The sequence below is a fragment of the Cydia splendana genome, chromosome 13 (assembly GCF_910591565.1).
Source record: "Cydia splendana chromosome 13, ilCydSple1.2, whole genome shotgun sequence".
NCBI lineage: Eukaryota > Metazoa > Arthropoda > Insecta > Lepidoptera > Tortricidae > Cydia > Cydia splendana.
Genome location: NC_085972.1, coordinates 14,367,709 through 14,381,427, shown reverse-complemented (window position 1 = coordinate 14,381,427; position 13,719 = coordinate 14,367,709). Strand labels below are relative to the sequence as shown.

Genomic DNA, 13,719 nt, shown 5'->3' with positions numbered 1-13,719 from the left:
CTAGTAGTGAAACTACGGCCCGTTTGCCCCACATACACTTTATTGCAATCGTCACAGGTAAGCTTATAAACTCCAGACTTTTTCCCATTCTCGATCTTATCTTTGCCATTGCAAAGCTTCGAGTGCAAAGTATTATTTGTCTTAAAGGCCACAGGAATGTCGTTAGACTTCAAAATTTTGTAAATTGCATCAGACAACTTGCCAACATAAGTTATGCTCGCTTTATATTTCTTAATCGGTTCAGAGGATCGTGCCGCATACAACATAGTGTTGACCATACTATTCCGCTTTTTCCTGATGATACCATCCACAACAGACTTATCGTAACCATTCGAAACTGCTAAGTGATAAATATTATTTAATTCAATCTGATAGTGTTCATCAGAAAGAGGCACAGTCAACATTCTATGCACATAACAATGAAAAGCAGCCAACTTATGCTGCCATGGATGCGTGGAAGAAGCCGGGATAACTGTATCGGTATGTGTAGGCTTACGGTAAATTTTGAACTGATGCCTGTTGTTTACTTTAGTGATTGTTAAATCTAGAAAATTCAATGAGTTGTCTTGCTCTAGTTCCTTTTTAAACTTAATTTTTGGATGCTTACCATTAATTTCAGCAATAAATGCATCCAGCAGGCCCATACTACCCGTCCAACAAATAATCAAATCATCCACGTATCTAAAATAGTATAATATATTATTGTTGCCCACAATATGCTGGTTCTCAAAATGGTCCATAAAAATATCAGCCATTAAAGGACTTAGTGGTGAACCCATAGCCAAACCATCACTTTGCAAATAATACTGTCCCCCAAATCTGAAATAATTTTGTTTCATACAAATCGCTGTTAGATCTATCAATTCATCTACTTCCCCTGGATGTAAACGTTGCCTTTCAAAAAGACCCTTAATAATCTCCAAAGTCTCTCCATATGGCACATTTGTAAACAAACTGTCTACATCCAATGAAAGAAGAACAGCATTATCTGGTATGTTAATGTCCTGGATCTTTTCTATTAACTGCAAGCTATTTTTCAAGCAATATTTCGGCTGGAACTGGGACTTGTCTCTTATAATGGAATTCAACCTTTTTGCCAGATTATAAGTTGGCGCACCCAAATATGAGACCACTGGACGAACTGGGATATTATCCTTATGAATTTTGGGAAGTCCATAAAGAATAGGAGCTCGTGGATTCATAGGCACAACCATACTCTTCTGATGTTCGGTTTCAAAAACAAATGAAGAATTCTTAACTGCTTGTCTAAGATCTTTCTGGAACCCTGGAGTTGGGTCTCTTTGCAATCTCGAAAATCCGTCACCTTGAATAAGGTCTAGTACTTTCTGATTATACTGTCCCTTCTCCATAATCACAATGCAGTTGCCTTTATCTGCCTTTGAAACCACCAAATCACTGTCTTGCACTTTCTGTTGTATAGATCTTAGCAGCAAAACATCAGAATCAACACACGCACTCTGTGCTGGACTAGTACTCTTGATAACATTAGCCACCATGGTCTTTGTATCTACATCACCACGGCCCCGCACAATTGCAACCTCAGAATCCACTGCCAAATTTTCTAATGTTCTATGAGTAATTTTTGTCTGGAAATTATACTTCAAACCTTTATCTAAAAGCCCAATTTCATTTTCTGAGAACTCCACATTAGTTAAATTCTTGACTCGAGGATGGAAAACATGGTGAGTTGTTACTTGCACATCCCTTCTCCTTAAAAATGAACCAGAACTCGACTCTGTTAACCTATGCAATTTGTTAAGCTGGGTAGTATACATCTGGTGTGCAAGTTCAGAAGCAAAGTATCTCGCCTTCTGGTCCAGAATATCGAATTCGAGATTATGCAACTTAAATGAAAGTTCTGAATATAACACCTTAAGATGCAATTTCAAATTATCCCTTACTGAAAACCAGTGGCGAGTGGGGTTAGTACTTCCAGGGCTGCTAAATTGGCTATTAATAGGGCTCAGAAAATATGGTTGAACGAAGAATCTCGCCACTGGTTTTCAGTAAGGGATAATTTGAAATTGCATCTTAAGGTGTTATATTCAGAACTTTCATTTAAGTTGCATAATCTCGAATTCGATATTCTGGACCAGAAGGCGAGATACTTTGCTTCTGAACTTGCACACCAGATGTATACTACCCAGCTTAACAAATTGCATAGGTTAACAGAGTCGAGTTCTGGTTCATTTTTAAGGAGAAGGGATGTGCAAGTAACAACTCACCATGTTTTCCATCCTCGAGTCAAGAATTTAACTAATGTGGAGTTCTCAGAAAATGAAATTGGGCTTTTAGATAAAGGTTTGAAGTATAATTTCCAGACAAAAATTACTCATAGAACATTAGAAAATTTGGCAGTGGATTCTGAGGTTGCAATTGTGCGGGGCCGTGGTGATGTAGATACAAAGACCATGGTGGCTAATGTTATCAAGAGTACTAGTCCAGCACAGAGTGCGTGTGTTGATTCTGATGTTTTGCTGCTAAGATCTATACAACAGAAAGTGCAAGACAGTGATTTGGTGGTTTCAAAGGCAGATAAAGGCAACTGCATTGTGATTATGGAGAAGGGACAGTATAATCAGAAAGTACTAGACCTTATTCAAGGTGACGGATTTTCGAGATTGCAAAGAGACCCAACTCCAGGGTTCCAGAAAGATCTTAGACAAGCAGTTAAGAATTCTTCATTTGTTTTTGAAACCGAACATCAGAAGAGTATGGTTGTGCCTATGAATCCACGAGCTCCTATTCTTTATGGACTTCCCAAAATTCATAAGGATAATATCCCAGTTCGTCCAGTGGTCTCATATTTGGGTGCGCCAACTTATAATCTGGCAAAAAGGTTGAATTCCATTATAAGAGACAAGTCCCAGTTCCAGCCGAAATATTGCTTGAAAAATAGCTTGCAGTTAATAGAAAAGATCCAGGACATTAACATACCAGATAATGCTGTTCTTCTTTCATTGGATGTAGACAGTTTGTTTACAAATGTGCCATATGGAGAGACTTTGGAGATTATTAAGGGTCTTTTTGAAAGGCAACGTTTACATCCAGGGGAAGTAGATGAATTGATAGATCTAACAGCGATTTGTATGAAACAAAATTATTTCAGATTTGGGGGACAGTATTATTTGCAAAGTGATGGTTTGGCTATGGGTTCACCACTAAGTCCTTTAATGGCTGATATTTTTATGGACCATTTTGAGAACCAGCATATTGTGGGCAACAATAATATATTATACTATTTTAGATACGTGGATGATTTGATTATTTGTTGGACGGGTAGTATGGGCCTGCTGGATGCATTTATTGCTGAAATTAATGGTAAGCATCCAAAAATTAAGTTTAAAAAGGAACTAGAGCAAGACAACTCATTGAATTTTCTAGATTTAACAATCACTAAAGTAAACAACAGGCATCAGTTCAAAATTTACCGTAAGCCTACACATACCGATACAGTTATCCCGGCTTCTTCCACGCATCCATGGCAGCATAAGTTGGCTGCTTTTCATTGTTATGTGCATAGAATGTTGACTGTGCCTCTTTCTGATGAACACTATCAGATTGAATTAAATAATATTTATCACTTAGCAGTTTCGAATGGTTACGATAAGTCTGTTGTGGATGGTATCATCAGGAAAAAGCGGAATAGTATGGTCAACACTATGTTGTATGCGGCACGATCCTCTGAACCGATTAAGAAATATAAAGCGAGCATAACTTATGTTGGCAAGTTGTCTGATGCAATTTACAAAATTTTGAAGTCTAACGACATTCCTGTGGCCTTTAAGACAAATAATACTTTGCACTCGAAGCTTTGCAATGGCAAAGATAAGATCGAGAATGGGAAAAAGTCTGGAGTTTATAAGCTTACCTGTGACGATTGCAATAAAGTGTATGTGGGGCAAACGGGCCGTAGTTTCACTACTAGGTATAAAGAGCATGTTGCGTCATATAGACATAACCATCCAGAGAAGTCCAATTTTGCAAAGAACTTATTAGATACAGGTCACACTTTATCTGAGAATCATTCTTTTGATATTTTACATGTTTGCGAAAAGGGATTGCGTTTGGGTGTTCTGGAACAACTGGAAATAATTAGGTACAACAATAGGGGCATGATTCTTAACGAACAATTGAATGTTGCGTCATCGCCGTTATTACGAATTTTTCCATCTCACTCACACTTGCACGGTAGGGGGAGTGGTCAAGGTATAAATATGGCCGACCATTCTAGACAGGTCATTCCGTTGCCGGGCGTCAGACCGTCAACAACTCCTGAGGATGCCTCGTAGAGAGGCGAAACACGTGTCGAGGTTTATTCTTTTGGTGGTGGTTTGTTATATTTATTTGCGTATTTATTTTTGCGGTGGGAGGGTGGGAATATTAATTGCATGTAAAAATACGCAAGTAAGTATAACGGGTTAGCACTGATTGACTAGCACGTTATCTTTTCGCGGATTAGCAAAGTAATATTTTGGTTTTAATTAGTATGGATTTCCGCAAAGTAACGCCTGATTCTATTCACTATTTGAAAACGGCTTGCGTGGCCGAACAGGCACGACTTTATGTCAAACTAACCAAACAACATCGTGCAGCTGTCCAGAATGTTTGGTTTAACCAACAGTGCAAGCGTTTGAATGTTGTTCCTAATTACATCCATTTCCGCTGTAGTAGTACTTCCAGGGCTGCTAAATTGGCTATTAATAGGGCTCAGAAAATATGGTTGAACGAAGAATCTCGCCACTGGTTTTCAGTAAGGGATAATTTGAAATTGCATCTTAAGGTGTTATATTCAGAACTTTCATTTAAGTTGCATAATCTCGAATTCGATATTCTGGACCAGAAGGCGAGATACTTTGCTTCTGAACTTGCACACCAGATGTATACTACCCAGCTTAACAAATTGCATAGGTTAACAGAGTCGAGTTCTGGTTCATTTTTAAGGAGAAGGGATGTGCAAGTAACAACTCACCATGTTTTCCATCCTCGAGTCAAGAATTTAACTAATGTGGAGTTCTCAGAAAATGAAATTGGGCTTTTAGATAAAGGTTTGAAGTATAATTTCCAGACAAAAATTACTCATAGAACATTAGAAAATTTGGCAGTGGATTCTGAGGTTGCAATTGTGCGGGGCCGTGGTGATGTAGATACAAAGACCATGGTGGCTAATGTTATCAAGAGTACTAGTCCAGCACAGAGTGCGTGTGTTGATTCTGATGTTTTGCTGCTAAGATCTATACAACAGAAAGTGCAAGACAGTGATTTGGTGGTTTCAAAGGCAGATAAAGGCAACTGCATTGTGATTATGGAGAAGGGACAGTATAATCAGAAAGTACACCTTATTCAAGGTGACGGATTTTCGAGATTGCAAAGAGACCCAACTCCAGGGTTCCAGAAAGATCTTAGACAAGCAGTTAAGAATTCTTCATTTGTTTTTGAAACCGAACATCAGAAGAGTATGGTTGTGCCTATGAATCCACGAGCTCCTATTCTTTATGGACTTCCCAAAATTCATAAGGATAATATCCCAGTTCGTCCAGTGGTCTCATATTTGGGTGCGCCAACTTATAATCTGGCAAAAAGGTTGAATTCCATTATAAGAGACAAGTCCCAGTTCCAGCCGAAATATTGCTTGAAAAATAGCTTGCAGTTAATAGAAAAGATCCAGGACATTAACATACCAGATAATGCTGTTCTTCTTTCATTGGATGTAGACAGTTTGTTTACAAATGTGCCATATGGAGAGACTTTGGAGATTATTAAGGGTCTTTTTGAAAGGCAACGTTTACATCCAGGGGAAGTAGATGAATTGATAGATCTAACAGCGATTTGTATGAAACAAAATTATTTCAGATTTGGGGGACAGTATTATTTGCAAAGTGATGGTTTGGCTATGGGTTCACCACTAAGTCCTTTAATGGCTGATATTTTTATGGACCATTTTGAGAACCAGCATATTGTGGGCAACAATAATATATTATACTATTTTAGATACGTGGATGATTTGATTATTTGTTGGACGGGTAGTATGGGCCTGCTGGATGCATTTATTGCTGAAATTAATGGTAAGCATCCAAAAATTAAGTTTAAAAAGGAACTAGAGCAAGACAACTCATTGAATTTTCTAGATTTAACAATCACTAAAGTAAACAACAGGCATCAGTTCAAAATTTACCGTAAGCCTACACATACCGATACAGTTATCCCGGCTTCTTCCACGCATCCATGGCAGCATAAGTTGGCTGCTTTTCATTGTTATGTGCATAGAATGTTGACTGTGCCTCTTTCTGATGAACACTATCAGATTGAATTAAATAATATTTATCACTTAGCAGTTTCGAATGGTTACGATAAGTCTGTTGTGGATGGTATCATCAGGAAAAAGCGGAATAGTATGGTCAACACTATGTTGTATGCGGCACGATCCTCTGAACCGATTAAGAAATATAAAGCGAGCATAACTTATGTTGGCAAGTTGTCTGATGCAATTTACAAAATTTTGAAGTCTAACGACATTCCTGTGGCCTTTAAGACAAATAATACTTTGCACTCGAAGCTTTGCAATGGCAAAGATAAGATCGAGAATGGGAAAAAGTCTGGAGTTTATAAGCTTACCTGTGACGATTGCAATAAAGTGTATGTGGGGCAAACGGGCCGTAGTTTCACTACTAGGTATAAAGAGCATGTTGCGTCATATAGACATAACCATCCAGAGAAGTCCAATTTTGCAAAGCACTTATTAGATACAGGTCACACTTTATCTGAGAATCATTCTTTTGATATTTTACATGTTTGCGAAAAGGGATTGCGTTTGGGTGTTCTGGAACAACTGGAAATAATTAGGTACAACAATAGGGGCATGATTCTTAACGAACAATTGAATGTTGCGTCATCGCCGTTATTACGAATTTTTCCATCTCACTCACACTTGCACGGTAGGGGGAGTGGTCAAGGTATAAATATGGCCGACCATTCTAGACAGGTCATTCCGTTGCCGGGCGTCAGACCGTCAACAACTCCTGAGGATGCCTCGTAGAGAGGCGAAACACGTGTCGAGGTTTATTCTTTTGGTGGTGGTTTGTTATATTTATTTGCGTATTTATTTTTGCGGTGGGAGGGTGGGAATATTAATTGCATGTAAAAATACGCAAGTAAGTATAACGGGTTAGCACTGATTGACTAGCACGTTATCTTTTCGCGGATTAGCAAAGTAATATTTTGGTTTTAATTCCGATCTATTGTTAGGTGCGCACGGAACTTTTTTAATACGCGACAAACCGTAGATTGAGGACATTTCAGTCGTTTCGCGATATCTCTGTAGCTCAGTAATGAATTTTCTACGTATTCGTGCAAAATTCGCTCGCGTTGTTGATGTTGTTTGCTCGACATTTTGACAACGAATAAACATAATTTAAAAAAACTTGATAACATTATAGGCCAGTGTCTTGTGACCAAGTAGGTGCCATAAAAGTTTGTATATCTCTATTATTTGCATAGCAATAGTCGATTGTACATGCCCCAGTTTTGGCGTGTTCAACCTTTAAGAGCGACCCGCTGCAACTTCGTTAACTACTATGTGGCCCTAGGCTGCAAAAAGGTTGCCGACCGCTATGTTAAGTGATCGAAACGCTTGAAATTGCTCTTGATAACTATTTACTGTATTACCTATCTTAGATACTATTTTAAGCTATATCTAATATATCCAAGCTGCTTAGACTGCTGGTGCGAACTGTACCCATGTATTATATTATTTAGTAATTAAAGAAAAAAAAGCCATTTTATCACTAAAGATAGGTACCTACCTACAGGCCCTACAGCCGGCCACCTTTACGTATCAATTGTATAGTTGCCATCAGATGTAGGTATAGAAACGGTTAAGGTCCTCAAAAATATCAGAATACTCACACAAATTGGTTGTTCAAAGTGTGTTAAGATAATAAGCACCTTCGAAAAGTCTGAAGCAAGCCTTTATTATGTAAAAAATGATCTTAATTAACTTAAATTAACTATAACTACAGACGTGAATTTATTTTGAGAATTCTTTGGCTTTGATAACGGCATGTCGTCCGGTTCTGAAACAAGATAAATTTCAGTTTTCGTTATCATGATAATGTGTTTCCATAGAAGCTATAAAATGGTGTCTAGAGATTAGGAAGCAAACTTTGGCATCCTGCCGCCATCTGTCAAAGTTTGGATGAGACTTTCATAGGTTTAGATATATAAGTCTCATGTCTGATGCCGGGTACAAATATTGTGATGGTGATTCGCGCTTAAACAATAAGTAGTTAAATACCTATGTGATAGTGAAGCTCCCTCATTCGCATCGCGGTCTCGTCGGCCGATACTAGACTGTTTTCGGTGGGTGCCGTCGTACTAGTACGTTATCCATTTCAAACCCATCAACCACTAACCACTAGGTGCTAGTGCTGACTGCTGTCATTGCGATTCTCGTTCTAAAGTAAACAATAACCTGTGATAGTTAGTGGAGCTCTTTCATCCGCATCGCGGTGTCGTCGGCCGATACTCGGGTGTCTTCGGTCGGTGCCGAACTAGTCCGGGTTGCCCATTTTCCAAGCCCGTCTGCGACGGTCCTCGTACCGCAGAAGTTGTTCCAGCTGAAATTATACAGTAGGTATTATATAGAACAACGTAAAATTGTGACCTAATGTATTAATAAAATATGTGAAATTCAACGTAGCACACATAAAACACGCTTGCTAGGACCGCCGCCGTGTGGTGGCCCTCTCTCCTTCCTTTAATTCTTTTGGTTCTGAAAAACAACTTTGCAGCCATTTTGACCCTACAAAATATCGTTTGATGTTTACGAGTGGTTTTTCGGTAAACGAAAACATTGTGAGCAAACCGGACGGATCCCAATGAGTTTAGCCCAATAGTTACACCTATATGTTCGCAATAAATGCTTTTGACTTTTGACTTCCCTCTGGGTTGGAAGTTCATATACAGTCGCTTTCGCAAAAACAAAACCACTGCCTGCCTGACTTTTTACACCTACATACCAACCATTATCATAAGTATCATAACCATGGTGCAGCGGAATGGTGTTAACGGAATTGGTAATAAACAATTTCAACCCTAATGATTAATTAGTGTTAATTACGTTAATATTAAAAACCGGGCAAGTGCGAGTCGGACTCGCGCACGAAGGGTTCCGTACCATAATGCAAAAAACGATCACCCATCCAAGTACTGACCCCGCCCGACGTTGCTTAACTTCGGTCAAAAATCACGTTTGATGTATGGGAGCCCCACTTAAATCTTTATTTTATTCTGTTTTTAGTATTTGTTGTTATAGCGGCAACAGAAATACATCATCTGTGAAAATTTCAGCTATCTAGCTACCACAGATCACGAGATACAGCCTGGTGACAGACGGACGGACGGACGGACGGACAGCGGAGTCTTAGTAATAGGGTCCCGTTTTTACTCTTTGAGTACGGAACCCTAAAAATGCTATAAAATGTACGATGTCTGATCATAACCATTAGACTACTGTACCACAATGCTACTTCTTTTTCCTATGTTTTTGCTGTTGCTATTATAGTAACACGTCTAATCGGACTCACCAGTCCTTGTCTAGACCAGACACATTTCGTAAGAGAATACCTATGCTCTAATTCATTACAACAATTACTCTTTTTACAGGTGAGTAACACGGTCTCGGCCGGTAGGTCTTAGGCGGTATATCAGGATAAGGTAGATTGATAAAATGATTAAACAAGCCCAGGAAACTTTAGTCTAAACAGGCTGGTCAAATAATTCGAAAAGCCTAAGCACTACGGTATAGTCACGCACGGATTGTTAAGCTATTCAGAGTTCAAGCTACTTGAGCTATGAATTGTCCAACCAAACCCTAAATGGCTCACGAATTAATATTTACCTGTGGCGGCAGGTAAAAGAACCTGTTAGGTTTATATTTTTCCCTTAATTTTTCTTTACTTGATTTTCTTATTATTAGTAAAACAGGAAAAACTAGATAGAATTGCGCTCCTTGTCTCACAAGTAAGACAAGGAGCGCAATTCTATCTAGTTTTTCCTGTTTTTCTCAAACTTGCAATGAAAAGTTGACATGTCACATGACTTACTTCAAATTAGGTCCGGAAATACTAGACACAATTTTTAGACAGTTTTTTCTCGATTTTGGCCACCGTAGCCTATGGCATTGCAAGTTTGAGAAAAGCACTAGTACCTATACAAATCTCGGACGAGAAACGGGGTTGCCGGCCACGTATCCCTATCTAGATCTACTTGGCCTGCAAGCCTTCGTTTTCCGGCCTCTATAGTTATGTACTACTACGAACGTCCTGCCACTGGTTCTTGCTGCACAAGTTCCAAACTAAGTTAATAACACAAACATTTCCACAGAAATTGGTTCATTATCGCTTCGTCGGCAATTTAGTGGCTCCACTGACGATGCTAATAAAGCTACCACGCTAATTGATTCGTTTCACAGCTTGGTACGTCATACATTTACTTCATAAGGTGTTATGGCTGTCATAAACAGGGGCGTATTTACCCTAGGGCCAAGGGGGCCATGGCCCGGGGCGGCACGCCGCGGGGGGGCGGCGAAGCCGCCGCCTCGCGGCTTTTTCTGGGCGCCTTTTATAATCAAACTTAGCTATTATATTTTAATTTACATTTAAATTAATAAACAAACGAACGCTTCAAACCCCACCAATTGCTTAAAATATCTACCAACAAGTACCTAAATTAAGCAACATTTTCGTTCAAGAAGTATTAGTACGGCGCAGTGCCGGATTTACCACTAGGCTGAGTAGGCTGAAGCCTAGGGCGGCAGATTTTAGGGGGCGGCAAATTTGGGTCAAAAAATATTTTATTTGCTGTTCAGATAGGGTCGACCAGAATTTTGTCGCTCCCCTATTTATTTGTAAAATTTAAATAACAAGCATGATTTGTCGATTTTGCCGCCCTCTGTCATGTCAAGGCCCTTTATATTGAGACAGACAGACGGCCGGACGGACAACAAAGTGATCCTATTAGTAGTTTTTTTCCTTTTGAAGTACAGAACCCTAAAAAACCTACTATTTTCTCGAAAAATTTTCGCGCTCGCTACGCTCGCGTTTTCACTTACGTACCTACATTATTTGTGACCCATATGACTACATTGGGCGGTTCTTGTGTCTCCCATGCCGAAACTCAGTACAGATAGAGTGCTCTCGATATCAGATACAAATACAATACTTTTCATGACTTTCCAGCACCACAGAATGAGGGATAATGGTACGGCCTGTGTAATACGCATCCCTACTACTGTCGTCTGCATAGCAATGATTATCATTGATAATGCAGCAATGACAGCACAGAACCTAGTGCAACGCCAGCGTTAATGTCCACACTATCGGAGCGGCTTCCGTCTACTATACGTCGGCTCATGTGCGTCTACCGGAAAAAAGCTAGCGATCCATTTGTATAACATAGTCCCTCGAGCAGACTCGATGCCAGACCCGACCGAACTCCTTAGCTATATCCAGCCTGACTGCCAATGCCTCACCTTGATTCCCAATGGCCAAACAGATCAGGCAAATATAACGAGGTCGCATCGTCATTGAGTGACAAAAACGGCCCATATAAATCTGTATCTAGAATAGTGACATTAGTGACGTCACCTTTCTGCACTCAAAAGAATAAAAAATTATCTACGTTCCACTATCAGCGAAGAGCGCCTGAATAGCTTAGCTCTTCTTAATATAGAAGCTGCATGAGCTGACAAACGTTTTAAATTACGACAGCGTCATTGATGATTTTGTCAACCAATTTGTACATAGGAAAACAATGTAAATGCCTATGTGAGTAAATGGTAAATGTTTACTTTTTTTTTGTTTCACACCCCAAAGGTACTTGTTGAGGGTTTTTTTTTTCTTAAATAAAATACTTTATCGTCACTGATGAAGGGGGGCGGCAAATCAAAATGGCCCGGGGCGCCAAATTTGTAAATACGCCTCTGGTCATAAAGTATAGGCAATTGTAACACTGGGGAGAAGTGAGAATGCACAAATGTAATATGATTCCTATTTTACTTCAATATGAGTGGTTGTTATAGTTGCCCTCATAATTATGATACCTACCTATGATATGTGCTTAGTGCCTAAGTTACTATGCCGTATTTGAGTAAATACTGACTAGAGATGCAGATACTTAATTAAAAAACATATTAGTTATTTTTCTAAGGCACGAAGCAGTGGAGGCCAATTTAACTTATGTAAGTGAGAAGTGACATGGCTGTAGGTAACATTGGTGATCCCTCGAACCCGAACCGTCAACTACATGTTGCCTAGTGGTTGGTGTATTGCCCCTAGTCAGAAAAGTAGCCGTGTGGTTGCCATATTTTTATTTTGCTGCTTACTCATCTTCTTTCACGCTCCCGAGTCGAATAGGCCCCTGATATTGAAATAAACTTGACATCAATATTTTTTATTTCCGAATATGCCCCTTGGGCTCCAATAACACTCTGCAAGTGTGGTGTAACATCAAATATTATTGACAACCGCTGGTACCTGATATGTTATAGCTGATTTACGATCATCATAAATTGGTGACATGAAACTAGGGATACTGATGGTCGCCATTACATTGCGCTCAAGTGACACTTGCAATCCCGAGATATGGAATAGGATATCAACTGGGGGTTCGGCACAAACAAGATATATTTTACGTCCTACACCCGAAACCGGTGAGGGTTAAATGGAATCGTTTTCTATGTTTTTTTTTGGCTTGGCTGCATTCGAACTATGAATTAGGTATTTATTAACGTAAAGCAATTTTCTACAGTGTGTGTAAAACTCAATATATCTACACTATCAGCTCATTAAGAGGATAATAAATTTAGTTAGAGGTGATGCCAGAGAACCCTCGATCGGGTTTCTTTTTTTACTTTTTCTTGAAATGTGTATACCCTTCACAAAACAATGAATCCAGAGTGAAGCTTTTATACCTTTAAAGTGGTGGTACTGGTGTTCGACGCGGTCCCAGTATACCTACAACATGTCATCTTGAAACTTAAGTCATTGTCAATAGAGGTGACAGTAGGGTGTCATCTATTGGGCATTAGCATGTCGAGCACTAGTACCACCACCTTACTTAATATATACCTATATACGAGTATATACCGGTATGTAGTTAGATGAATAGTACCTATATACAAACGTTGTTACTGTAATTAATATAAAATTTAATAGACTACCCATCTATTGAAATAATTCATTCTGCATATTGGATAACAATTTAGATTACCTAAACTTATCCGATGCCGCGAGAAACAATTTAAACTTGCGTTCATAGAGTGTGTCTTGACTCCCGAGAGGCACAAATCCGGTCGAATATTCTGATTGCCAGTGCAGTCGAGATGCTTTCGAACTTCTGCCAGTGTAACGTTATCTTAGGGTGCGTAACAACTACTCGTAATTGAAAATTAATACGGTATATATGGTTCCTCAGCAATTAAAACCGCCATCGAATGAGATGACAATCGTACAACGAAAATTGAAATTCGGAAATAGTATTTTTGGCTCACTATCGCTCTCACTTATTTGAGTGATAGAGGCACGAGGCACATAGATGAACGTACGAAGTCGTTCGCGGGTAATAACCCTGAATTTCGTGCTGGTAACAGTCCGGCTACTCCAGCCCGGCTGTGCCAAGAGGTAATACGTGTATAACAGA

The 13,719-nt window shown here is 39.3% G+C and overlaps 2 protein-coding genes across 2 annotated transcripts in view; both read right to left on the bottom strand.

Moving 5' to 3' along the window:
* LOC134796198 (sec1 family domain-containing protein 2-like) overlaps nt 1-13,719 on the bottom strand; it is a 143,790-nt gene that overhangs the window by 124,122 nt on the left and 5,949 nt on the right. The gene's annotated exons all lie outside the window — the stretch shown is intronic.
* LOC134796250 (G-protein coupled receptor Mth2-like) overlaps nt 7,844-13,719 on the bottom strand; it is a 68,662-nt gene continuing 62,786 nt past the window's right edge. The window contains exons 8-9 of the mRNA XM_063768298.1: nt 8,492-8,636; nt 7,844-8,093 (exon numbers count right to left, since the gene is read on the bottom strand). Coding sequence (XP_063624368.1) covers nt 8,501-8,636 — 136 coding nt within the window. The 3' untranslated portion in view covers nt 7,844-8,093; nt 8,492-8,500. The remainder of the gene's footprint in view (nt 8,094-8,491; nt 8,637-13,719) is intronic.